A 27,974-nucleotide genomic window follows, 5' to 3' on the forward strand; every position below is an offset into this window, starting at 1 on the left:
GGAAGTAACTACCAAATAATGATTTTTGGTTTCCTCCTTAGTTTGTTATCTTTGAGATAAGAAGGGTTGGGTATGCTACTAAAGAACCACTGCCTCTGCTAAAGGGCAGCATCTTATTTGTTGTTGCATACAGTTAAAAAGAGAACATGAAGAGCTCAAAAATGTTTAATCCCACTTTATAAAGGGATGGAAACAACCTCTACCGAGCAACAGGTAAGGAAAAAATATATTCATTCATTTTTCTAATCTTCACTGTTTTCAGGTCTAGGCTCCACTAGCCTTTATACTTTGGACACTGGTCAACACTTGCTAACTCTAGAATCTAGATCTAGGCCTAGGCCATCTTCACTGATTCAGTAGCTGTACATTGTCCGTGGCTGTGGTCTAGTGTGTGGTCGGGGGAGGGGGGGGGGTATTGACAATGAAATGAATGAAAGCTGCACTGATCACTGACTGAAGAAAGCAAACTAATTTTCTTTGCTGTTTGAGTCTGAATTGCAGCAGTGACAGGGTTACTTCATACTTTTCTCAATATTAGCATCTCTGTAGGGTATTCACATGGGCTCAGTTTTAGTTTTGATTACCATGACAACAAAAATTGGTTGGCCCACTCACTACTTAGGCCCAACAAGAATGTAAAGTTCATAGCACACAGTTCTAGGTACACACACCTAGAGTCTAGAGTTGTCCACATCAGGGAGAGAGGGTGGTAGAGTGAAAGGGGCGGAGTGAAAGGGGATCAGCCCCCTTTTGCAAGCATCTGCATGATGATTCTTATCAAGGAATTTATTTGAAATTTTCTAAAATGTCTACCCATTATCAAGGAGAAAAGTGGTAGAGTTGTAGACAATATAGGACTCCTCTTTAATTGCAATTTACACAAGGGCCATCCTAAAATTTGATAAAAATGTAATTTTAAGATACACAAAAGGTAGAGAAATGGTAAGTGCCTATTTGTACAGGTGATTGTGATATCTAACATAATGTTGTCCTTTAGAGGAGGTTCAAGTGTATTTCGCTGTGTGTTAGTGGGGCCACTTTATTCACAAATCACAGAGGTAGGCTTATAAATGTGGCCACTTTTATATTTGTAATGTCCAGAGCATGTGTGTACTATTTTAGCTTTATTCACCTCTTGATGTTATTTGTAGAGAAAAATGATAGCATAATCAATGTGCGTCTCTTGAATCAAATATATGCTTTTTTTACATTCTTATTATAGGGGGTCCAGCTTAGGAAAAGAAACAACTGCTCTTAGATGTTACGGTGCAAGTGATGAATGAAGCATGTTTAAAACAGAAGGCACTATTAGTTCTTAGTTTAATATTTTGGGAATATTGAATAGCAATGCCAATCAGGCTTTCCTGCAGGGCGAAAAATTGGTCCCCGTTTGCGGGTGAATTTTTGGACCAGGTCGTAGCGTACGTGACTAATTTTGTCAACCTCGGTCTGCTCTATTTCTGGACCGATGTGAATGAAACTCGGCAACCAATCAGAAAATATGTGGACGTTGAAGTTCGAACACTTCAATTAACCTATGATACTTTTGGTGTCGGGAACACTTTCGTATCGGGTCTACTGAAAACTAAAAGAAGCTTGAATTTCATCGCCGAGATAGTAATAGATCTATCTATCCTCTATAGTGTGCTCAAATTTGAATGTTCTGTGTCTAGTAGCTGTTTAGACCCGATCATAAATGCTCGACTACCCCCTATCCAAAACGGCTTCGCACGGAGACCGGCCATTTTCCCCTCACTCTCGCGGCAAATGTGTGTGACCTATAATTCCCGGCATGACTATTCCGAACCCAATCATTGGTCACTTGAAAATAGGGCACTGGCGGGCGCGCGCATCCGGTTGTTTTTCTCTCTGTTCCCCTGTTACAGGGAGAGAGAATTTTTAATTGTATGGTATACTAGATTGAATTAACTTATCTTTTAAGGTTGGCATGGTCTAAATTCATCAAAAAAAGCTTTGCCATTATTTAGTAACGCTACTAACATATATTCTTAAAGATCCCAAGTTGTGATAAGATGCTATAAATAAAAAATGGACTCATCCCGACCCCCTTTTTGGCATGTACACCAAAATTTTAATTATATAACGAAATAACTACAGAATGGTTAGTAAATCTGACGGAAGAAATAATTTCTCCACCCAAAAACACATCGGGTAGCCGCGTTTCTCTCTAACACTCCAATTAATTACCGAGATATTGTCGATTATCTTACAGAATCTGCTACTGCGTGGTCCACCGTTTCGAGTATTTTCCTATTTGTGGGTCATCCATATTTTGCCGACCTTTACAACCCAATAACTTTTAAATTTATGAACCGATTCTTGAAATTCAAGAAGCATAATTCTTAAAATTAAAAATTCTTTATTAGGTACCAAATAAAAAAGGGCTATTTAAGCGAAAAATTAAATTTTCATTGGCATTGCTAGATTGAAGAATACCAGACCACTCATATTATTGCGCGAGAGGGTGGGGGATTCAGGGGGGTCTCCCCCCTGACAAATTGTTAATGAATAGTTCTACCGGTCCGAGATTCTCTATTGAGAGATATTAAAAACTGGGGAAAATCATGAATTCCTAAGGTTGAGACATTGGCAAGAGTAGTCCCTGTCTGCTGGTCCGGTATTCTTCAATCTTACCAAAGTTTTTTGAAAGAGAGGTTTAAGGGGGAACTGTGTGTATACACTTTTGAGAGCATTCGCATGTGTGTACACAGAGATAAGGGGGGGGGGGGGGGGATTATATATATATAATTTACTCTTCCCCAGTGACTTTATTTTTTTCATAATAATAAGCAGAGCCTGAAAACTCACATGACATAATATTACTGATTTTTTACCCCCAACTGCTGCTCTAAAATCTTTACCAAACCATTACTGATGTCACAAAGATGGTTGTATAGCCTGAACACTGAACTGAATGGATTAATTTCGTTTTTGTGGTTCAAACTGCCTGCTTGCTGTTGAACGGTAGTATGGGATTGATGGTGGGGGAAAGGGGGGGGAGGGGGTTGTGAAATGTGTAGGCCTACTATTTAGCAGTCTATTTCTGAAAAAGAAGAGTGTTCACAGGAAATTGACACTACATTTTTTTTCTTATTTTGTTGACAATTTTTATCTTGTCACAAATCATAATGGTTCCGAATGGTTGGAACCTTTTCCCCCCGTCAACAAATGGTTAGCCCCAGCTTTACAATTACATGCATAGCATCTGGTTTTAAAAAGCAGGGGTTCATGGCTTCTCAGGAAGGAAAGAAGTGCATATTCATTCTACAACATCAGGGTTAAAGTTGACCAGATTGAGGACACTAAATGCATTGCAAACTGGAGAAGGGTTAAAAGTATACCAAAAAGAAAAAGAGTACAATTATGTTATGCAGAGGAGAAGTCATCTTACCAATTGTGATAAAGGTCATGGTAGTCTATAACTAAATTAACTTTTTGTTAAGCTCAGGAAACAAATTTTGTTCTCATTTATTGTGTCATTTGTTAAAAAAATGTGTACACTTTCTTCACAGGATGATGCTAGTAGATTTTGGCGGGAAGAAAAGGAAACCGGAGCCGTCTACAATGCCTTCCTGAAGAAAGTGACCTACTTGTCCCAGACTCGGGTATGTTTTCTCAATATAGCCTGGAAAATTTATTGATTTCAGTCTCCATGGTTATTATAGATTTTTTTTACTGTGAACTTGTTTGTCAGTCTGATGCTTTGAAGAAAATGCGAAGTCAGCAGGTAAAATTTTACTTCTGAGTTTTGTAGAGCAGATGGATAACTGTTACTGAATAAAGAACTGTTCAGGCAATGCCAGACCAGTTTTCACAAATGGTACCAATGTAACAGGTAATTTTTTGAAAGTAAACAGAGGAGGTGGTTACCTGGAAGCTAACTAGAAGGAGCTGGCTGGTGACTTTTGGGACTGGAATCTGGCTTAAAGACATACCTGCATAAAAGCCATATTTTTAAACCTTCGGATGACGAGTTTCCAGAGGGAGGCCACTGTCTTAGCTCATTTTATCATTTTATTCTGAAATTGCATGTATTATTGATTATGCATTTGTGAGCATTCTATGAAAAGAACATCCACAAAAATAGACCCCATGTTGAATCGGCAGGGATTTCCAAAAAGTAATGTGGCTTATTTCGTACTCTGTGATCTGGGGATTTATATGTTGCAGAAATGTATGTTTAAATATTCCAAACTTTTATGTAGTACCTGTATATGACTTATCTTATTTATCTACTGAGGCATGAGCAAAAGTGTTATGGTTGTGGAAAGAAAAGAGAAAGCTATAGACAGAGATCTTAATGCAATGTTGTTTAAAATTATGCACCTCTGTAAAAACCTAGTTCAGAGTTACGATCTATGGAAAAGTGAATATTTTGCCTTTCCAGCTGGAAGACGAAAATGAGAAGAACTCGGAGTTCTCTCACCTCATGTGGGAGACACACAAGGTCAGGGTCATCAAGGCGGGGACGTTGGAAAAGCTTGTGGAAAGTCTGACCAACACACGGGGCGAGATGGACTCCAGCCATGTAAACATTTTCTTAGCTACCTATCGGACTTTCGCAACACCTCAGCAAGTGCTGGAGACATTGATCGAGAGGTGAGCAAAATACAAGGGGGAGAAAAGGGCTATTTTTTTTTGGCTTTGCAGGGAAATGTTTTGTAACACTGGCTTCATATTCTGATCGATGGTATTTATTGACAATACAAGCATTGATATGTGTTTGTGACTGTTCAGACTTAAAACGAACTTTTTAGGCAATGTTTTAGAACGATGTCCTGTCATTCCTATAATGCAAGTCACCCTGCCCTGAAGTCAGTTGCATATTTGAGATGTTCAAGATTTTTATCCTCTAAATTGACCCACACCTTCGAGAAAATGACTTAATTTGGACAGAGGCAGGAGGAGAGGTGCTATTCATATGAATAGCTGAATGTGACACATGCTGGCAGGTTAAATGCTTTTTTCTGATTGCCCCTACCTTCCAATCATATTGCAATGAGATAAGAGGGAAACAGAAGCTAGATTTCAGCGGGTTTCACTCAATTCCTTATGTTGAGCGCTAGTGGTTTGTAAAGTTAGACTTATGCTCATAAGATGGTCAGTGCACATTTCCTTTTCTGCTAGTCCATGAGAGACTTGAAAATACAAGCTTTTTGTTTCTTTTTTCCCCCCCCAGATATGTACAGTTACGATCACAAACAAAAGAAGAAAAAACAGAATTTCACGAGCAGCAGCTGAGGTAAGTTTATATATCATCAGCTTCTCATACTTTCCACTTGCTGTTTGTCTTAACTCATGAAAAGCTGTCTGTGGTGTCCTTACTGGATTGCATAGGTTGTTGGTTGGCTCTTTGAAATGGTGTGCCATTTTTACTGCCTTTTTCAGAGTTCCTGTCATCTTATATATTTTTGTGGTTGGGGGCAACCTCTCACTTGTATGTCCTACTTCTTTTTTTCCCTTCTATTGTTTCTTATCTGGCATTTTTCCCGTCTCTAAAAGGCTGTGTCAGTGTACATCTCTTTACTCAAAATAGATTCATATTTTACCCCACAAACTGCTTTTAACACCAATAAACTGTCTGGTTCGTAAAGCCATTGCTAATTCCACTACGGGTAGTTAGAGGGTGCCACTGGTAAGTAATATTTTTTCTCTTCCTCTCTGTAGTTTCTGTCTATCTTACTATTTCCCAGCATTAAATGACCTGTTGCTGTTGTTATGCTTACTCCGTGGGAACAACATGTTATTAAGATGGCAGTGCATCCATCATACACTGATGTTTCCAAGAAACAAGCACTTGGATGGATGTTGAAGGTTAACATTTTGTTTTCCAGGTCCTTAAAATCTGTGATATTTGTATGGCTGGATTCCTACCCGGAGGACTTTCATGTGGGCCCAGAGTACACCTGCCTCCACAGGCTGGAGCAATTTGCTCATGACTACGCTCCCGGGAGTGGGATCGGCCGCAAGGTCAAGGAAGTGTTGGCAGGATTTCGACAACAAGATGTTGAGCTTGCAGGTAAGGGATAGGGAAACTTTGTCTTTGACATTTCTGTCTTTATGTGTTTTGAACTTTTAAGTTGAAATATGGGCAAGTCAATATGGAGAAAAAAATTTTCTTAGTCAGTTTGAGTGAAGAGGAATGCTGATCAGTTCCAAAAAATGAGTTGTGAGCAAAGTATAAACTATGGTAAAGAACATGGTCATATGTTTTTTGCCTGGTTCTTGGTGAAAATGTGTACATTGGCGTAGCATAAAAGAAAATACTGTACTAGATTTCCATGATCCATCCTGAGACTTTCCAGTTGGTCCAGAGTTTTGCTAACTTTACTAATATCAAGAGAAGCTGGAGGAAAGAGAGAGTGGGAGAGAGAAAGAGAATATTACTTGTTTCTGTATGTTTTTCTTGATAGTTGGAATGCTCAATACTATTGCACTTAAACAAGATTACCTTCTCTGTGTGAGATTGAGTAAGTCTGTCATTGTCTTTGATATTCTATCACTTCTGTCATTGTGACTGCTTTTCTATGGTTTCTGTTATTTTTATTGCAATTCTTTTTCTTTTCTTTTGTCATTGTCATTCTATCATTTCTATCACTGTAATTCAATTCTGTCATTTCTGTTTTTGGTCTTCAGCCAAGCAGCTGGAGTACTCCTTTTCCCTCTCAGAAGGCAACGGTCACCCAGTAGACACGGACAGCAGTAAGTCTCTTGCCTTGTTGGAAATCTCCTGTCGGAAAATAGCTGAGCAGCTCACCTGTAGGGATGCGGTAAGAGACTTTTTTTATGGAATCCTTTAAGCAGCAACCAACTTATGTTTCGCATGTCCAAATGACCTTATGCAGTTGCGAGCGCTGTAAAACTCTTTCTAAACTGAACTTCAGGTGGTTGTAGGGGGGAGGGTGCATTTATAATGTCTCCCATTTCTTTTCCGCATTTCTGTTGACTGTTTCTGTTGAAATGTGGGGTGGATTGGTCTTCCAACTCGAACTTCACCCTGTTGTTTCCGATTGTCTGCTTTGCTTTTTCCCCAGCATTAACTACAGCCTTAGTGTTGCTTCTCGTTGTGACTCAAACTTTACCATGATACCTAAACCCTTTTGAGTAAGCCTTTTGACCTTGTCCCCAGGGCCTGTTTCTTCGGGTAATCCCTCACCACTGCCTTGGCGCGGTGTGGTCACGGCGTGACAAGCAAGGCACGGCCACAGATGCCCCCAGCATCCAGGCCACCATCCAGCAGTTCAACAATGTCTCCCTGCGCGTCATCGCCACCTTGCTCAAGACCAGAGAGCTCAAGAGCTCCCAGAGGGCCAAAGTGCTGCAGAAGTGGATCACCATTGCTCAGGTATATACAGTAGTCTCCGCCTAAACGCTCGGTGCTCGGGAGGGCTCCTTAGCGTGTGTTTATACGGAGCATGCATTTACTTGAACCTTTGCAAGGGGAGGAAGGGACACAGTCATCTCAATTCCTTATTACTCTAGTGACTTCCCTTGGAGGGAGGGGGTCATTTTGGCAGATAATGTGACGACACGTGACTGTTTTGTGAAGGATTCCCCGACAGGGGTTAAGAATACAAAGGCGTTAAATGGAGGGGGGGGGGGGGGGAGAAGAAATACATGCTCAATGTAATGAATATGCACTGTAAATGTCGGGAACAGATAGCCTAAGAGGAAACTGTTGGTCATAGTCATAGAGACAACGGACCAGCCACGTCCGCAGAATCATCCCCAAGAAACGTTTTCTCTTGCGATTTGTTGAACAAGTACGTTATTAGTTCTTCGAGTGCAGCTGATTATGCTTACTTGGCTAATCTTTAAAATCCTATAGAGGCCTGTCTAGTGTTTTATGGCATTCGCGCGTGTCGAGCATCAGGCCTTGATTTAACTAAACATTACACGCAGTCACTCAAACACCAGCTAGAAACCTTCTCTCAAAGATACATTTCCAGTGACCAATCAAAAAACATTTCAGTCCCCCCAATCCCCCTCTCAACATTTAACCGACCAGCCCTAGATCGGGACCTATGTGTCAGTGGAAAGTAGGGTGTGTAAACGCAGTCCATCACTCTCTTTGTACAGCGTGAGGGGCGCTCTCACCAAATATCGGGTTTTCTAGTAAATTCTAGGCTTGTCTTATGCAGGCTGTGCAGGTTGTAGTGAAAATTTCCCCTTGCCAAGCTTAACTTGTCGGCGTATTTCGCGGATTGGAGCGTGCGTTTAGAGGGAGTGACCGTGCATTTAGAGGGAGTGACCGTGCATTTGTACGTCTAAATTATATAGTAAAAAACCCGTCAGATGACGAAAGCGTGCGTTTGAGCGGAGCATGCTTTTGTATGGCGTGCGTTTAGGCGGAGACTACTGTACTCTTTTTCTTCTGTTTCTATGTTCAGGATTTTTTGTTGCTTTGGTTTCTACTTTTTCCCCCTGTTTTTTTTTTCTCTTTTTTTGTTATGTTCAGGAGAATGCTGTCTGTGAACTGTGAGAATGGTCTTACTTTTTGTGATAGGAAACTCAAGTCCTTATAGTTTTCTGATTTTATGGGCTCTTGGATAATGTGAAATAATAAGTGCCAGGTCCATTTATTTTTGGTGAAGATATTTATATTATAATATTCTGCCGAGACAGTTAGTTCCTGTGAATTGCACAAACCTGAAATATATGGTTTAGTACAAGGTGTGTAATTATTGAATTTGTAGTCTTTATAGATTGTTTTGTGCATAATAAAATGTGCTTTCAGTCGGACATTTTTCTCATAAAGTTGCCTAAAATTTTTGTTGCTATGCCTTTCTCAGGACCTACGAGAGCTCAAGAACTTTTCCTCTCTGAAAGCAATCATCACCGGCCTTCAGTCGCATGCTGTGTACAGACTAAGAAAGACGTGGTCAGCTCTCTCCAAGTAAGATCAATTCTAGTGTAATGAGAAGGGGGTTCGGGTCTCTCTCTATCGCCTGGATTTTTAGGATGCTGATGGCAGGTGCTGATTCTGCATTGTGTAGCAATGCCAATGAAAATTTAAATTTTCACTTTTGCCCCCTTTTTTTTGGTACCTAAGAAAGAATTTTCAATTCTAATAATCATGCTTCTTGAATTTTGAGAATCGGTTCATAAATAAAAAAGTTATGGGGTTGTAAAGGTCGGCAAAATATGGATGACCCACATATAGGAAAATACTCCTAAAAAGTGGACCACGCAGTAGCAGATTCTGTAAGAAAATCGACGATATCTCGGTAACTAATCCGAGTGTTCGAGAGAAACTTGGCTACCCGATGTGTTTTTGAGTGTAGAAATCATTTCTGCAGTCAGATTTACTACCAATTTCGTAGTTATTTTGTTATAATTAAAATTGTGGTGTACATATTACGATTTTGCGAAAAAGGGGTGTCGGGATGAGTCCATTTTATTTATAGCATCGTATCACAACATGGGATCTTTCAGAATATATGTCGGCAGCGTGACTAAATAATTGCAAAGCTTTTTATGATGACTTTAGACCATGCCAACTGTAAAAGATAAGTTAATTCAATCTAGCATGCCGTACAATTAAAAATTCTTTTTCCCCGTTGAGACGCGAACACCCCGAGACGAGATAACCTCGCCTCGGAATACCCCCATTGCGATGTTACAGGGGAATAGAGAGAAAAACAACCGGATGCGCGCGCCCGCCATTGCCCTATTTCAAGTGACCAATGAACGGGTCCGGAATAGTCATGCGGGGATTTGTAGGTCACATACATTTGCCACGAGAGTGAGGGGAAAATGGCCGGTCTCCGTGCGAAGCCGCTTTGGATAGGGGGGTAGTCGTAGATTTACGATCGGGTCTAAACAACTACTTGACACAGAACTCTCAAATTTGAGCACACTATAGAGGATAGATAGATCTATTACCATCTGGGCGTTGAAATTCAAACTCCTTATAGTTTTCGGTGCACACGATACGAAAGTGTTCCCGACACCAAAAGTATAGGTTAATTTATGTGTACGAACTTCAACGTCCACATATCATTAGTTTGCCCTATTTTCTGATTGGTTGCCGAGTTTCATTCGGATTGGTTCGGAAATAGAGTAGACCGAGGTTGACAAAGTTAGTCACCTACGCTTCGGCCGGGTCTGCAAAATCGCCCGTAAACGGGGACCAAATTTTCGCCTCGCGGGAAAGCCCGATTGGCATTGCTACATTGTGTCTCTGTTGTTTCTGTCTGTCTGATAATCTTTTTTTCCCTTACACGGGAGGACATTGTTGTGCCGACCTATTTCTCTTAGTTGTTTTGTTCAGGCCAGTAAGGATGATGACCTTTTTGAGCTGGAGGATTTTGCAATTGAAATTGTACAAGACTGCGGCCCACTGTCGGGGAGCGATGTGGCTGTCTTAGAGAGGTAGACATCTTGGACAGAGTGATTATGATGTAACAAAATGCAAGTGGAGAAATGAGAAATGGTGGTTTGAACAGATGATTGTCTTCGACAGATGGCCGTTAGAGTGGGTTTCGTCTGTATAATTAACGAGACAATAATGAACTTGAAAAAACAGGCCAGGCAGTTGCACTTATGCAGTGTGCTGTAAGTTTTGTTTTGTGGTATTTTAATACCAATGAACTTGCAACAATGTATGTCATTTCCAGGAAAAATGCTAGGATGAATTCAAAGGCATATTTTATTATATTCAACATCACATTAAATTGAGCAGAATAAAAGAAAAAAAAATTATTAAAAAAGTTTATGTTCAACATTTTCCTTCTATGACATTGTCAATATGATTGCAGGGACTCCATGGTACTGTTCGAAGAGCTCAGTGAAATTTTCTCCGTTGAGAACAACCAGCTGAATTCGAGGGAGCTTTTGATGAAGGTAAAAAAAGAGATGTTTCTTTTTTCTACTCTTTATAGGGGCTATTCCACAGTAACTGACTGGATATTTAGACTATTTTCTTACAATGATAACACTGTAATTCAATATCAATTAATTTATTTCAACTTTAAATGATCAGAACATTTGAAAGACAGATTAAGAATCATATTAAATGCTGTCATTTGATTTAAAAAAGTACTTTATGCAAATTCTCTGGTATGTCAAGTTTCGATAACTGACTGGAAAAATGAGGCATTTTTTCTTTCCCGTCAGTTACCGAAACTAAACACATCTAATTGCTTTCATCACTTGAAGCTTGGGTTTGTGTAATTTCAACCCTCAGCCCAATTTCCGTTAAAGATAGTGTCAAAACATGAATGAATCTCAGTTGATGCGCAGTACAATGGTATGAATTTCATTCGTTATTAAAATATTTCCCAGGAGGCAACTGCGAAATTCCCAGATTTGGACTCCCAGAGCAAGTCCCTGAAAAGGAAAAATCTTCAGAAGAGGCGTTCTTGGATCGATAATGTAAGTTCAGATTTTTGTCATCATAAGTTCTGAGGCTGCTCAGTTGTCTCTGCAAGTTTGTGTGTTGTGTCATTGAAAGGATGACATTGGTTTTCAGGCTAATTCATTTCAATTGCTGTTCAGCTTCACCCCCCCCACCCCCTCCCCTCATGCTTTCTTTTGTGCACACATCTCTTTCCCGGGGGTTCCTGAAAAGAAATGCTGTGCTCAGTTGGAAAGGGAGAAGAGGACTGTATTAACTCCAGATGATTTCTGTGACAGTGACATATATGCTGAAAGTTGAAGTTTGTAAATAACGAGGATAATAATTTTTTCTAATCTTTTTCAGAAAATTTATTCCCATCCCAGCACTCTGGAGTAGATAGACTCTAAACAAATGTTGCATGGACTGTACAGTTAGAACCTCTCTTGATGTAAAAACTTTGAATCTCTTGTTGTGGACTGGGGTGTCTGTGGACTGCCTGCCCACCCTGAGAAGGGGCCATTCATGTTGAGGATAGGAGGGTACAAGGGGTTTTCATGAGACTGGAAAGACCTAACTGCCCTGTGACCGTGTAATTCCGGTAGGGTTCATGTTGCCCATTCCCCGCCACCAATGGCTACTGGCTAAAGTTTTCTAATCTTTCATGAGGTATTGGCCAAGTGGGAAAGCCATTGGATCGTCACGTCCTGGGTCATTGTGCCTTTACTAAGAGGTCCACGGTCAGAAAGCAAGTCAGGCATTCCGTTCGGTCCATCCCCTGCACCCAGACACTCTCAAACTGGCTGGTACCTTCTCAGCCACAGAGGGTGTGTTGATAAAAAGCAGTAGAGGTGTTAGGTAGATTAGACACCCACTCAAGGGAGAGTAGGAGTGTGTTAGTGAGGAGCATAGCGTCTACCACACATCAGTGGGTTCTGCTGCACCTTGTGGGGCCACACCTGCTCCCATCCTGTTGTTTTAACTCCTTTATGAAACGGGGGGGTTGGTTTGTTAGGGCCGACAACTCGCCATTGGCCAGAGCCGTGTCAGTGGAAACAGGGACCACCACGGGCAGGTACGGTTGGCTGGATTGGGAGAAGCTGTTTGAGACGCTTAGGCATTTCTCAATATTTAAATGAGACCCATCACCAGTCCTTGATCCCCTTGAATCCCTTAAGTTCATGTCACCAAAACTTTATGGCCAGTGTGTCATGCTAGTGGAAAGAAAAATGAATGATTAATTTATTACTCTACCATACATGGTAAATAAAAAAACATAGCATATAGCAATGACTCAGGTTTTTTTTGTCGCAACAAAAAGGACGATCTGAGGTTGAAGTGACTGAGTGAACCGACCTGTCAAGGGAGATACTGCAAAGTCACATTTGTTTTTCCTTCATACTTTTCTTTTCCTCTCATACTTTTGTTTCAATGTTGGCCTTGAGTCAGTCATGTTCTTTACATTGCTGCAGTGGAGTTGACACACAACCTTGCGTTAAGTTCCTGAACATGTCTCTTTCTGTGGGTTCCAGGGTATAGTTCAAGGCACAGTGCCTTATTTGGGCACGTTCCTCACAGACCTGACCATGATTGACTCGGCGTGCCCGGACACGACAGAGGAGGGCCTCATCAACTTTGAGAAGCGACGGAAAGAGTTTGAGGTCATCGCACAGATCAAGTTGCTTCAGGTGGCAGCTTCTATTTATAACATCTCGGAGGATGAGCGCTTTTGGAGGTGGTTCAACTCCATCAGGACGTATTCTGATACCGAAAGGTGAGTGCGTTTGAGGGGAGGGGGGAAGAAAGACTTCATTAGCCGTAGCAGAGGTGAGGTCAATGTAACACATAATTGTGCTTGTCCAGATCGAGCTCTTGCATGTAAAATATGCGTGGGTGGGTGGTTGGCGGGCGCTCTGGTGTGGTTTGCTCCTTCTTTCCTATCGAACATCTATCATCCTTATCTCTCCTCCTTTTCTTTGTATGTTACTTTTTAGTAACACCTCTAATCCTTGGAACTTATAAAACCTATTTGCGTTGCAAGTGCAGTAAAACTCTTAACAGAATTAACAAAAGTGCAGAATTTACGAGTTTGATCTGACACTTATATGACCATATTGTTTTGCAAGTGCAGTTAAACTCTTACTAAAACTAAAACGAGTTTGATTCCTATTGAGGAAAGGTATTGTTATATCGTAAATCTCAGACTTTCTGTTGGGATCAAGCCCCTGCATCTTGGGTAGCTCCTTACAATCAGAGTCAAAGCAGCTCTTGTCCTATATGATTCAGATTTTTAGAGGGTGCTCTGGGGTGGCTTGCTCCTTCTTTTCTATCAAACATATGTCATCCTTGTCTCGCCTCCTTCCATTTTGTGTTTGTAACTCTCTTGTAACACCTCTAATCTTCGGCACTTATATAAACTTATTGTGTTGCAAGTGCTGAAAAACTAAATTAATCCAGATTGTCTTTATGAGAGAGTGGCACGTATGCAATGAAACTAATATGTAGCATCCAGTATCCAGATTGTAGGTACTTGAAACTTGGTCATCGTTGGACATTGAATGACAAACTGTTGTTACATAAAACTGTTTAAAAAAAATTTGACGGAAGTTCTTATTTGGGTTTTTTGTAATTCATTTCAGTCATGAGCTCTCCTGTTCACTGGAGCCGCCTTCTGAGAGTTCGGCCAAGATCAAGAAAAAGTCTGCAAGGTAATGCATGAGCTGGGCTGGCAGTCAGACTGACTGATGGACAGGGGGTGCTGAGTTGACTTCTTCATTTTTTTTCAGGGGGCTGGGGCTGTCCTTATTTCTGGTTTTGTGTTTGAAGTTCATTCTTTGGTCCTACTATTTAGTAACTTATTTTGCGAATATTTTTTACTCTTACCAAACAAAATAACGTGAAATATGGAGAAGTATAAGTGTGGCGGTTAGTTGTTAAACTCTACCCTCGGCTGCTGTCGGGCCTGTTTGCCTGAGCACTTGTGCATTGACTCTCTAGAGATACACCAGCATACTTTGAGGTGTGTGTTTGGAGCACAGACAGATGTTTCCTACTGGGTGTGAATTGTACATCTTAGTTCGTCCTAAAAAAAACAAACCCCCAAAAAACAAGCCCCCCAAAAAACAAGCCCCCCAAAAAACAAAAACAAAAAACCCTGCGTCAGTAAAATAGCAGGTAGGTTTTGAGTTTCATTCCACTTCTACAAAAAACACAAAACATGTACTATGTGTATTATAAAAGTATAGACGAGACCCACAAACAGACCACTTTTAAGATTTTCACCGTGTTCGCAACAGTGACTGTGAGTGCATCCTTGATGCTCTGCGGAGGAGTCGATTTGAAAAATACCTCAGATGTCCTTGTCGAGATTTTCCCATAAACAACTTCAGTACTCCTCCTTCTACCCTACCTCCCCTCCGCCCCTTGCCCCAGTTCCAGAATTTCCCTTTATTCAAAACCTTTTCAAAATGTCCATCCTAATATGGCATAGCTTCCTGCTCAAGATCCATCTTGCCTAAAATAAGTAGGGGTGTCATATAGTATCTAGATATTTTTGGAAGCTCAACTATAATTTGGTAGATTATTTCATAAGAGTTTTCGCCAAGTTTAAAAAAAATAATTTTTTTTTAGTATGTGATGTCAGCAGCTCATTTTTTGGCTGTCTGATACTTTCTAGGAAGCCCATTTAAGTGTACATCTCTTTTTTTAAACAGTCGGTCCACTTTTAGTTAACTAGAACTAATTATCATGCTTACATCCTGGAGACCATAAAGCAATAAGTCATTCTTCGTACATGGTGTCAAGGTTTCTATTTCCAAAAGAAGTTAGTTTGTGGGTGCTGTGATGAGGTCTGCCTTTTCTATTTCTTTTCAATGTTGCTTTCGTCCTCATATCCTGACTGTTAATTTCTTCCAGTGCAGGGTCAGTAAAATATATTTTATCCTATCTAATCCATACCTGGGGAAATGAGATGGTTGGCATATTGACCTATTGTATGACCTGCTGAGTAAAAATTTACCTCGTAATGGCAAGATCTGATACGTTTGGTGGCACCCCTAGTATTGTTTTCTCCGCCCCCCCATTCCACTTCCCACAGCTTCCCTTTTTCTCATTTGCCTTTGTGATTTTTGTGAGGATTGAAATTTTGTCCACATATTTCTGTCTCTGGCTCAGCGTTGTTTTAGATGTGTTTGTTGGCTCCAGTTGTTCCCTTTGTGCGGGTTTATCCTGGACTTGTTTATCCTTCTCAAGACTGTGACTCATCGTTTAATAGGCTTGTCAATAAATATTTATAAACATATCATGTGGGAAAAAATGGCCCCAAGGTTCGTTATGTATGCATGGCTTTTAAGAAATTAATTGGTATAATTACTACAAACATTTTTAAAAATATACCTTCGCATGTTTTTGAAAAAAATCTGAAGGCATAATTACTAAAAGTTTTTTCTAATACTTTTTGGAGGAATGCTTGTTATGGTTACTAATCTGTTTTTTTTGCTCTGTTTAAGTATTTTCAATATCCTACACTCTTTGTGACTTTTTATTTAGTATAAAATTGTATCAAACAATGCTCAGTGTTACTTTGGAAATGTTTAAACTCTGGCTGTCCTGTTTGAAAATGTGGTATATTTTGCATTCCAGTTTGCTTCTCTCTCTCTCTCTCTCTCTCTCTCTCTCTCTCTCTCTCTCTCTCTCTCTCTCTCTCTCTCTCTCTCTCTCTCTCTCTCTCTCTCTCTCTCTCGCTCTCTCTCTCTCTCTCTCTCTCTCTCTCTCTCTCTCTTTCACTCTTTCTCTCTCTCTCTGTCTTTCTCTCTCTCTCTCTCTCTGTCTTTCTCTCTCTCTCGCCTTTTTTCTCACACTCTCTCTAGCTCTTGATCTCGCTCTCTTCTCCCCCCCTCCCTCCTTCCATTCAAACGCATGGACACAACCAAAATTCAAGCACAGGGTGGCTGGTGGGTGCTCTTGTGTGTTCATTTCCCTCCCTCCCTCCTTTAACTTTTAGTAATGTTGATTATTATCTTGAATGTTCCATTGCAAAATGTGATGGTTCTCATCCTGAGTCACTGTTAACTGATGCTTTTTTCGCCCTCTATGTGTATGCATCTCTCTCTCTCACATCACGCGAGCTATTTCTATTATAAAGGAATTTCACAGCTATAAACTCCTGTAGTTTCATGCACTGAAATTTGTATGGTTTAGTTAATATTTAGGGCCTGTGTTGCTACTAGATTTCTAAACTGTTTCAGTGTCCACACTTTTGCAAGCTCATTTTGCTGCTCGCCACTTGTTGTGACCTTGCGTCCTGCTTGTTCTGTCAATTTAGTTTTCTTTATTTTTAAGACTGATTTAAGACGGACGATTTTACTCTTTTGTAATAAAATCCTAAAGCTAAATTCCGAGTCTTAAGATACAGTTATTTGGGGGGGGGGGGGGGGGGGGAAGGTTTGGTACTGCCCACAATCTCATATCTCAAAGTCAAATTTGTTTTCAGTTCTGTGTACTGAACACACTCGAATGATGCTGGCATGAGTAGTGAAGCAGTGTGTTTGTCTCGGTTCTGACCTTAATTTAAATGTCTTGTGCAAGCTTTCAAAATGAGGCTTACATCTTTAGATTGAAATTTACAGTAACCCTAAGAGTGGTTTCTACGCCAATATCGAGATTAGGTTTGTGTTCAGGAATTTATGCTGTGTACGTACTGGTGGAGAAATGAACATGTTTGCTTTGGTAGGAAAGTCAACCCCAACTGGAATTCAAGCGTTACTTTTATAGGGCAAATTTTCTGTCTTAAAAGTTAAGATACGTCTGGCAGCAAAGCATTGAGCCATATCTTACTGATGTCGTAAAATAATTCGTTGTCATATCTTTTGTGGGAAATGGGTGCTCAATGTCCGGGCAGGACAAGTTAAGTGATATTTTTTCCCCTCTCAGATCTGTTTTCTATGTTTTTTGTAGGGGATTTTATAACAAATCTTGTAAGAGTACAGTCAGTTTCGGTATCATGCTGCTTGCTCTCTTCTTAGTCGTTTCACTAAACTCAGCCGCTGATAGGGTTGGTATAATAGTTTTGAAGCGAAAACTCATAGACCTCTGGTAATGAAACAAAAGTGGCTTCGCTTGTCAAAAACTTTGTAGCCGACAATTTGCTAACTCTGGCTCTCTAATCAATAGTGATAGAGAGCAAAATCGGTTTGGTGCCAGCTTGTTTTGACTCCAGCGGAAAAATAAGGGAATTTTGTTCAACGTGATTGTCATTCATGCGTGTGATTTCTACACCCCTCCCTCTCTCTCTCTCTCTCTCTCTCTCTCCCCCGCTCCCTCCTCCCCTCCCTCTTACTCCCACCTATTGCATGTTCCCTGCAGCCTCAATGGACCGCCCTTTCGCCGGAGAGTCTCGGCAGCTAAGTTGTATGCATGTTTTGCCTGTAAGTCCAGGTTCTCAGAACCGAACATTTCTCGTAGCCCGAAGAGCCCAGCTGCACCGCCCTACGAGCCTCCCCCTGCGGAGTGGTGAGTGAGATGTGCTGGGTTTTACACTCATCTTTTTTTGTTTTATCTTCTTGTGCTAGCCCTTGAAGAGTGTTAGCTGCCACTCAATTTGTCACTCTTTTTTCCCCTCCCACCTTTTCTTTCTTTTTCTTTTTAGGGCTGCTGCCGCCGCCATAGCTGCTTAGTTGCTTTAGCTCTCACCCTTTCCATATACCCGTCGCCAATTCTGAACACCCTTTTTCTATCATGTAGCTTTTTTTGTTGTTTCCTTTTGATATAATGTATGCTGCCAAGCGTAACCTTTCACTTAAATCTTCTGCCATGCATTTAAGGCCCTTGGTGACCCATATTTCAAAATGTTATCGGTTAGATAATTAATTGAAACAGCTCCATGGTTTAAGTTTATATTTCTCTTGAATCATTTTAAGGTCTAGTTATTCTCCAAAAGCGAATTTTAGGTGGGGGTTTAATGTGCTTAATGTTTTTCTATTTGAACTAAGAAGTGTCATGTGTCCGTCCAGAATTCTTATATTTGAGCTGAACTGTGAAATGATTTTTAATTTATTTTTCAAATTCAAATATATGGGAGGTTCGATTCATGTTCACTGTCCTGGAGTTGATTTGGTCATTTTGCAAACCGTTGAAGGTGTCTTATTGTCCCAAAACCTACATAAAGCCCTGTTGGAGATTTAAAAAGTTGCGCATAATGTGTAATATTTTATCTGTCTGATTGCATATTTATTTTCTGAATGATTCTCTACAGATGAATTTATGTGATATTCTGTTCTGGGCACTTCCGCCATAACTATCTGCGTTGTAACCTCTAACACTTGCTGTGCTGTTTTTTAGGTGCTGTTTCCTAATATAGTTTGTGAAGTGCGTCACATAGTTAACAATTTTTTCCTGTGCGTAGTGTTGGTATGCTTTGCCGCCTCATAAAAGGTGCTGCACTAGGCTACATTGCTATCGTCGGTGGGTCATCGGAGTGCTTCATATTTCCCTGAGATCATTTTGACCTTCAATGTGGTATTTGTAGACTGTAGAATAATGATGGTGTGAGTAAGGTGTCTTGTAAGTCACATGCAAATGAATTTTGTGGGTTTTTTTTTAAATTTCAATTTCATTTTGACTTGGCTCATAGCACTTTCCACAACTTTCACTTAGTGGGAATTGACTTCATGCCTCAAGTTCTTCCTCACACGCACACTCACACTCACACTCACACCACAGAGACCGCCCAGAAAAGGACCCATAAAATATCCAACTGCTAGGCCAATTGTTATTTTGACTATATCTGTGCCTAAGACATTTTTTTTTTTCCCTCCCTGTCCCATTTTTATGTCTATGTCTCTTCTTTTGATACCCCATTTTGTTCTTTCTTTCTCCATCTCCTTTCACTTTTTCCAGAGCATGATTTTCCCAGCCTGATGACGCAATAGCAGGGCCTGAGCTCCCCTGCTGACAAGGCGCTATTCATAAGCTTACTGAGTGGTCTCTCCATAAAACATAGTTCACACCATTGTTAGTACTGTAAAGCATAGCTTACACAATTGAGAATTCCATAGAACAAAGTGCACACCATTTTGAGTACCATAAAACATAGCATACATACACCATTGTGAATACTATAGAACATAGCAAACTCCTTTGTATATTTGATAAACCCTGGCGTTTGCAACTGTGAATATTTTGGGTCGTGTATCAAATTCTTTGCTTTGTTTTTTCGTAATGCAATATATTTTTTCCCTAATTAAATTGTTTCAGCTTGCACTGTGCTCATTAACCCTTTTAAGTTTCTTTTCATGTACCTCCTCACACATATCCTCCTGGGTTTCTCTTCTATTTTTATTTCTCTTTCGCAGGTTTTGCTACTGTTGTGCCTGTACGTGTGAATGAGAGCATGATCTCATGTGACATATAAAATGTTCATTTTCTTGTGTAGTGCGCTCATTTTCTGTCTACTATGCATTGGAGATAATAAGATTGTATAAACTGTGTAGTTCATCCTCAAGAAATTTGTTTAATCTGAGCTAGTGGTTAGGTTTGAGGGTGCCACAAGTCGTGTCTGTCCTACTTCTTCACTATTCTGTCTGTCTGTCTGTCTGTCTGTCTGTCTGTCTGTCTGTCTGTCTGTCTGTCTTGCCTTTTCCTGGCATTATATGGGCGTTGTTGTGGTTATGTGTCTCTCCTTTAGTAATTGCTCCTTAGTATGGCTGGCTAGTGGGCATCCTAAGCAGGTACCTCTTCTTTACTGTCCTGTAATTGTTTCTGTATACATGTATCTTACAACAACATGGCCAATATGTTGATATATTTCTCTAAAGCTCCTCACAACTCAAAAAGTACATGACACCATGGGTTTACGTTGCTTCTGGGTCGTAAGCAAAATGCATAGATGTATAAGTCATACAGGTAAGATCGGCCTGTTTAGACTCATAGTGCAACACTTCACTGACAAGGGGATTTTGGGATGTTCTAGTGTAATTTGTTAATTTACTGACTTTCTGTGTAAAGGTTGTCTTGTTTTTTTAGTTTGTTCCCACGAGAAGTGTGGCCATTGTCTTAACCTTGCAGATTCAACACAAACTACACATTGACTCCATTCATTGACATGTTATGCTCATTCGGAATACAAAGTTGTCAAAGTTCTCATCAGGCTTTTGTCTACTGAAGCTGATCTCTACAATCAGGGCAACAAAGCAAATAGTAAGAAAGATAGATTTCTCATATCTAGAATAAATATCTTTAGAGAATGAGAAACATACAAATAAATATCACAATAACACTGTGATGCAACCGTTATGTCCAAAAGCCCTTATTCATGTGTGTGCATGCGTGCGTGTGTATGTGTGTGTGCATGCATGAATGCGTGCGAGCATGCATACGTGCATGTGTGTATACCTGCTCAAATAATCTTTCACTGGGCGTCTGTGGTGTAATAGTTAGACTCTTTGAACACAATACGCATGAGTCCGATTTCCTAGTTGTGGGCAGACCTGTGTCATATCATAACAAACTGTACAATGTTGGCTCCATTTTACATAACTTACAAATATCGGCACCAAAATCGGGACACAGACAAACAAAAATCTGTGTCATAGAGTATCTGTTTCTGCAGGAATGTTGTATCTCACTCAGATAGGGTTGTCCCTGACAAGCAGGGCTGCAACTGCCCACCACCTCCTTCATGATCTTAAATTTGTTGATAGGGGGAACATTGCTAAAACATTTGCAAGTACAACAATCAGTCATACTCTGCAGTGTGTAGTTGATGAGTAGAGCTGATGGATTGTGCTACTGTCTTTTCTTATTTCTTGTTGCTTTAGAGTAGTCCAATTAACTCGGATCCAACATAATTGTCATCGGTCTAATCCTTGTAGACTCAGAAACACAAAGTCATGTCAGACATTTTACATGCTCATTCGCTTTGCGGCATGCATTTCGCTCACTTGATATCACACAGGGCTTTGGTGGTGATAGCCGTGGTCTGGGTGTCTCCAGTTGAACATTCTTGAACATAGATATTTTTATGAGTTTCTTAAGGCTCTCCACCCTTTTTGCAAAGTCTTGTTGGAGAGATGAATGTTAAATGTGGTGGTCTTACCTCTTGACTTACCCCACAGTGCTGAACGCGGGTGTTAAACTCATAGAATTACCAGTTGTTTATTTTTGTTACTTGTCCAAATACTAAGCTTTTTTTTGTGGTGCGGTTGGTTGGTGCTTTGGTGTGGTCTGCTCCTTTTTGTTCTTGTTATGTTGTTTATTATGGCCTCATTTGTTCCAATCATAGTTTGAGTTGAAAGGTTTTCACCTTGTACCTTAGAAACAAGTGAGTTGGTTTGCCATGGGGGAGAGCTATTTCAATGACTGTTTCTGTCTCCATGTTGGGAAGAAGTGCTCCACATGGCCAGTGCTGCACCTGAAAAGCAGGGTGAACGCAGCCTTCTTCTAAACCATCCAGTTTATATCGACGGGGTCATAAATCATTTGTAATTATGCCAGTATGTTACTTGTAAAATTTATACGACAGTTGTCATGTTTTCTCGTCCTTAACTACAACTCAAGCCATGGTTTTTCATTTGTTTACAAAGTTTTTTCATGCTTTGTCCCCAATGCAAGAAGGGTAGTAGAGTAGGGGATATAAGGTGTGTGACTGTTGGGGATTTTTCCTAAAATCTCTGTTGTACATATCTGTTATTTTCATCCTTCTTTTCGTTACCACAAAATATTCTTTAGCTATGGCAAAGGTGAACTTTATCAACAATTCGAGGCCAGAAGTTTGAATCTGAGTGAGGTCTGAATTTCTCATGCCTCTTCTGGCTTGGTTTCTCTAATGGAATGTCATGACAAGATTTGCAGTGTTCAGCTTTAGAGATTACCTCTATTTTTTGTAGCTGGGCACAAGAGTTAGTTTTTTATAAGTATTGTTATGATTGTAGTCTTCTTTTGCTATGCAGCTGGTGCATTGATGAGTGCTTCATTTACGTCGTTTCAGAGTTGATGTTGTCCATATCTTTGCCTTGTTAAATGTGTGGTCACCCACTATCATACTGAATTACCATGAACTATGACACGGGTGCCACACCTGAGGGTCGTAGGAAACAACCTGGTACTGAACATTCCTCTCACTCTTGTCTTTATGCAGCCTGGGGAACAAGCCTTCCAAGATCGACAATTCCAAACTGGGGCTGTTCTCGTGTGGCTCGGAGGACAGGAACAGTATCGCCAGCATCCCGGACACCATTGCCGCCTCTATAGGACCTCTGGTGAGTTGACTGTTGTCATCATCAATGTCTTTCACTCTCGGCAACTCATAGGCCACAAACAAGTAATCTCCTTCCTTTTCTGTCTCGGGCAAGTTTTCCTATAGGGGTGTTTGTGTTGTAGTGGATAGGTGGTTTGCTGTCACACGCTGGAGACCCGAGTTCGATTCCGGGGTGGGAGAAAATTTTTATTGAGTATTTTGTTTTTTCTGCTGGGATGTATCCCTTTCAGCCTGGGTTGGCCATAACGATGAAGGACTTCCGACCCTGCTTGCTAAATGATCGAAATTGTGTCAACGGAAGCATAAAAAAAACTACATTAAAATAAAAGCCTCCCTAAAACGTGAAGCAGCTCCATTGTCTCTTTACAAGTAAAGATAGTTTTCTCCGTTCTGTGTTTCTGCAACATTTTGCCCTTTTATGAGGGGAGGTGTTGACCCCATGCCCCGACCCAACCCCCAACCTGGAGGGCTTGATGACTCATTTTGAGCAGCCACAACCTTATGTGCCGTGTAGCCGCCTCATACGACACGCTAGCATCATTTGCCAGCCCTATTCTCATCTATTTTGGGAACTGCCACAACTGAGGCTGACAGTACTATTAAGTTAATTATGTTGTGTTTGTATGCGTGTGGCTTTGGGGTATGTGGTGCAGTGGATAGTTTCTCCGCTCTTGCACGCAGAGAATGTGAGTTCGATTTCCTCAAGGGGAAGTCTATGTTAGCGAGTGTTTTCACTTTACTGCTCGCATGCTGTTTCCTACTCCGCCTGGCTTGGCCCTGATAGACTAGGTCAAAGCAGTCTGCCTCCACCTCGTAAGTCATGTAAATTATGTTGATGGGGGTACGAAATATTGACAATCTATTGTTGGTGTTGTGTATGGGTATGTGTGTATCAGGAAATATTGACAAACTGTGTATATGGAGATAATAGAAGGGTAAAGGGAACAAGGAAGAGATCTTCTTTCTTAGTTGTAGCTTGTTAGTAAGTGCTGACTTGTTTTGTTTTTACTACTGTCCTTGCGTTTATATAATTAATTATTATCTTGTTTGAATGCAGTATTTAGCTCAGTGATCATGTGATTGATGTAAAGAGCTCAGAGCTTATTTTCGTATGGGATAGAGCGCTATATAAATGCAATCTATTATTATTATTATCTTTTAGAGTCCGCAAGTCATAATTGCTCTAAAGAAGGTGTGTAAAATCCTCAGTCTCTTCCTCAGCTGTCCCACTCATCATCAACGTCATCTGTGATATCCTCGGACAGCGACACCCCCTCAACACACACGCCCTTCAAGTCATCCGATTCCTATGTCATCAAAGTTTCCATGGAGACGGGCCAGAATGACACGACTCATGTGTACAAAAGCATTATGGTGAGTCCCGCGTTATGGCGGAGATAGGTCACAAGTTCTTTCAGATTTGAATTTGAATTAGCCCATTGTGGGGTAGGTAGGTGGGTGGAGGGAACCAATGGTCAGTCTTAATTTTTTTTAAGTGCTCTGCTTTGGTTTTACTGTGTGTCTTGCTTTGTTGTCAACACTGTATAACAGTTATTGTGTCAGTTTTTGTTTCATTTACTCGTCTTTTCCTTTGTTAGTTCTTTGTCTCTCTTTGGGTAATCCACATGCTCGAATACATTTTTATATCCATCCCTGTTGTTATTGTTGCGCCTTTGAACGTTCTTTGGTACCTTTTGTTTACCAACAATTTGTAATGATTGTCTTAGTAAGGGTAGTGCACACCATTAGTTCAATATGTATCATGCTGGACGAAGTAGTGGAAGGTTCTGGTTCGATTCCCGGAACGAGGCATTCAGATCTTGGATTGTTTTGGGGAGTTTTGAAGGCTCTCCACCTATTTGACTTAGTTCTGTCTGAGATGGACGTTAAATCGGGAGGTTGCGCCTGTTTAAAAACCTAACAGTTTTGAAAGGGGTGTTAAACACTGACTGTCAGTAAGCTTTTATGTGATGTACTGTCTGTGTTAGCCGATGTGGAATGCACGCTGCCCAGTGTTGTGTGCGAAAGCTATGTAAGGTTTATAGAGGAGACTGGACACGGTGGATGATTGGCGGATGCTCTGGTGTGGTTTGCTCCTTCTTTCCTATCAAACATCTACTGACCTGATCTCTCCTCCTGTTTTGTGTTTCTTACTCTTTTGTAACACCTCTAATCTGCAGCATCTGTATGACTCTGTTGTGTTGCAAGTGCCATAAAACTTTTACTAAAACTAAAAAACTTGACACAAGAGTCAAGAACATCACTTTTCTCCTGCTTTTGGTTCAACTCTACATTTTTTTAAAAGTATGCAAGTGTATATTTATTTAAAATTGTATAAAACTGCATACTTTGCGCTGCAGTGCATGTAGCCAAAATTTTTATCCCAATGGAGATTCTTGTATACAGATTGTTTTTCGGAGTTTTCAAAGCAGGTGGTTGGCAGGTGCTCTTGTGTGGTTTAGTCCTTCTTTCCTATCGAACACCTATTGTCCTATTCTCTAATTCTTTTTTGTGTTTGTCGCTCTCTTGTAGTACCTCTAATTTTTGGCATTCATGTGTCCTAATTGTGTTGCAAGTGCCATAAAATGCGTACCAAAACAAACAAACCCATTTGTGACCTATATTTGCGAAACGTCTAGCATGTTGTAGATCTTTCTTCATAAGTAACTTGTGAAACTTATGAGATTAGTGCTCATCAGGTCACAGTGAAAGGATAATAAAGCAGGTGTTGTAAACGTCAAATGTCAAAAGTCCCATTTCTTCCTGAGGTTCTGCTCATGGAGTGTGGTTTCTGCTGTTTTGTCCATTTCAGCTGATGAACAGTGACCACACGCAGGTGGTGATTGAGAAGATCCTGGAGAAGTATGGGGTGGATGGCCGGCCCGACCAATTCTGTCTGCTTCAGCTCTTGCCCGACGGAGGTCAGTCTGTTGTCTGTTGTCTGTCTGTCTGTCTGTCTGTCTGTCTGTCCAGTGGGTGGTTGGCTAGTGACTTGGTGTGGTTTGCTTCTTTCCTATCAAACATCTATCGCCCTCATCTCCCCTTCTTCTTTTTTATGTTTGTTACTCTCTTGTAACACCTCTAATCCTCTGGCACTCATATGACCTTATGCAGTTTCGAGTGCTGTAAAATCTCTACTAAAACAAATCTTGGACTCTCATTAGTAAGGTTGTGTTTAAATCCGACTCTTGGAAAAGGCACTTTTTGCATATTTTCCTCTCCTCACCCATGTGGGAACAATGATAACAATAGCTTGTCTGTCAATTCTGATGATGACCAAAACATCTGCAGAGGAGAATATTTCTCCAGTGCAATAGAAGAGTTAGACGAATTAAGAGGTTCAAATGACGAATTCTGTCAGAGAAAAGTTTGCCACATTTTGGACATTTAAAAGCTCCCATCCAGGTGGGAATGGTACCTGTGTAAAGACTGAGAGATCTTGTCAGTTTGTTATTTTAGCATGTGTAATCTGCAGCTTGCACTGCATGCTTCCCTGAAAGCTGAGAATGTTTCTGACTGTTCCAGATTGGGGGAAAAAATGCAAATTTTCTTTTTTAAAGTGTTGGTGCTGTGAACACTAATTGACGCACCAAAATATTATTTTCGTAACGTGACCTATTTTTTAGACTACTAAATATAACTCAAAAGAAAGGAGGAGAATAAAGACTTAAAAAGACTAGATTTTTAAAAATTAAATTAAAAAGTGGTACCTTTTGATCACCAGTATATATACTGTAAAAAAGTAGTAATTTTTTTTGGTAGCTTCTTCTATTTGTTAGTGGTCAAACACTGTGTTCTGTAGCTAGTTTTGTTTTATATTGTGTTATTTCAGAGCTTCTGATCCCCGAGCGCGCCAATGTCTTCTACGCTCTCAACAACTCTGTGGACTTGAAATTTATCCTGCGGTCTCGGCGAGATTATGACCAGGGCAAGGACAAGCGAAAGACGGGACGGCGGTCGGGGAAGAAGTCCAGCGTGTGACAACCCATTCATGATGCCCCTCCTCCACCCCCCCACCCCCTGTTGTGATTCAGTTTAGAGGAAGAGGAAAGCATTATGATTATTCCCCGTGATGTTGTGTGTCGCTGTATCACTTTCTCTCTGTCTCTACAAGTGGTTCTTTCATGCACTTCACGCCTCGGTTTTCCCTGAACGGGATTAAGAGGTTATAAATAGCGGATGTAAAAATGTGTTGGCAATCAGGTGCTGAGGGGAAATGTGACCCGACCCTCCGCTGTTTTGTTTTCAGAATCGCGAAGGCAGACAGAAGGTGCCTGAGGGGGAAAGCATTGCTCATCAAAGATTGATTACTATAAGGATTACTTAAACTGCTCAATGCAGTTCCAGGCTTAAGCTTGTACACTGATAAGAATATATCTCTGGCTTCCATGGGATCGCTCTGAACAGTTTGTGCAAGTGTATGACAATGGCTGCCTTCTCATTTTCTGTCTGTATATGTGTGTTTGGCTGTGGGGGAGTTAAGTACCAGCAAAATAGACTGTGTTAAAGTCATAGCCGTTTCTATAAAAAGCATCACATGTGTGTGTGTTTGTGTGTGTGGAGAGAGAGAGAGAGAGAGAGAAAGAGAGAGCAGCAAGGAAAAGAATTTGTTGATGGTCAAAAAACGCAATGGGTGTTGGGTACCACTCTGTGTTCCTCTTTATTGTTGTAAATGGCTATAAATGTTGTAGAGAAGATGCCGACGCCAAAAAAAACCAAACTATGAAAGTTGGTCTTCCTAGAACATACCCGTTGGCCAGTGACAACAACTCTAGTCCATTTTCTGTTGTTGTTGTTGTTGGATGTCTATTGAATTTATACTGCATTACTTTCTACTCGGATCGCTCTTCAGCGTAGTTCACCTGTTCGGAGAGTTGGCGCCTTTTAAAAAAATATAATGTACAATATATTTGATTGATTTTGCATAGAACAAGGCTGAGTAAGAGCTGTACAATGCCATTGTAAATTCTAGAAAGTGTGATTTTTGTGAAATTTGACTTTAGTCTTGATATTTACTTACTTAGTTCCACTGTCTTTATTTTTTTAAAATATGTGTAAAACTCGTTATTTGTCTTTCTTTTTTTTTTTACCAATGCGGAAAAAGCAAGTTAGTTTATTTTTTTATACTCTACTGTTATGTTATGGGGGGAAAGAGGTCAGTTTTTCAAATTCACAACAAAGGTGCTTAGTTGGTTATTATCAGTTTGTCACTTTGTAGTTTCACTTTATATAAATTATGCCAGGGATCACTGCAATAGCTTTGTGCTGACATGTTTGATTTTGCCCATGCTATATTTTGTTGAAATTACGTAGATTCTTTTTTTGAAAAAAAATTTACATAAACAGAAGTTTGAATTTGAC

General features: G+C 40.4%; 1 protein-coding gene across 2 annotated transcripts; it reads left to right on the forward strand.

Moving 5' to 3' along the window:
- LOC101852575 (ral guanine nucleotide dissociation stimulator-like 1) lies at positions 1–27,946 on the forward strand. 2 transcript variants are annotated; one of them, XM_013088391.2, is made up of 17 exons: positions 1–213; positions 3,534–3,626; positions 4,409–4,620; positions 5,201–5,263; positions 5,856–6,040; positions 6,658–6,791; positions 7,151–7,366; positions 8,814–8,917; positions 10,782–10,866; positions 11,308–11,397; positions 12,892–13,133; positions 13,999–14,067; positions 17,723–17,869; positions 22,494–22,614; positions 23,835–23,987; positions 25,426–25,534; positions 26,446–27,946. In XM_013088391.2, exons 1-17 carry the CDS (start codon positions 187–189, stop codon positions 26,592–26,594), a joined length of 2,199 nt encoding a protein of 732 aa, XP_012943845.1. In that variant the 5' UTR covers positions 1–186; the 3' UTR covers positions 26,595–27,946. The 2 variants fall into 2 exon arrangements, with proteins under 2 accessions (XP_012943845.1, XP_035828433.1); XM_035972540.1 differs by lacking the exon at positions 17,723–17,869 and having other exon boundaries at positions 2–213.
- Positions 27,947–27,974: the final 28 nt, after the last annotated feature.

This window comes from Aplysia californica, unplaced genomic scaffold, assembly GCF_000002075.1.
Source record: "Aplysia californica isolate F4 #8 unplaced genomic scaffold, AplCal3.0 scaffold00734, whole genome shotgun sequence".
In the NCBI taxonomy this organism is placed as follows: Eukaryota; Metazoa; Mollusca; class Gastropoda; order Aplysiida; family Aplysiidae; genus Aplysia; species Aplysia californica.

Bases quoted from the DNA above. Each gene is read 5' to 3' on its own strand.
- LOC101852575 (XM_013088391.2), top strand. From the start codon at position 187: ATGGAAACAACCTCTACCGAGCAACAG. The intron at 3,627-4,408 runs GTATGTTTTCTC...TTGCCTTTCCAG, and splicing joins CCTACTTGTCCCAGACTCGG to CTGGAAGACGAAAATGAGAA. The intron at 5,264-5,855 runs GTAAGTTTATAT...TTTGTTTTCCAG, and splicing joins TTTCACGAGCAGCAGCTGAG to GTCCTTAAAATCTGTGATAT.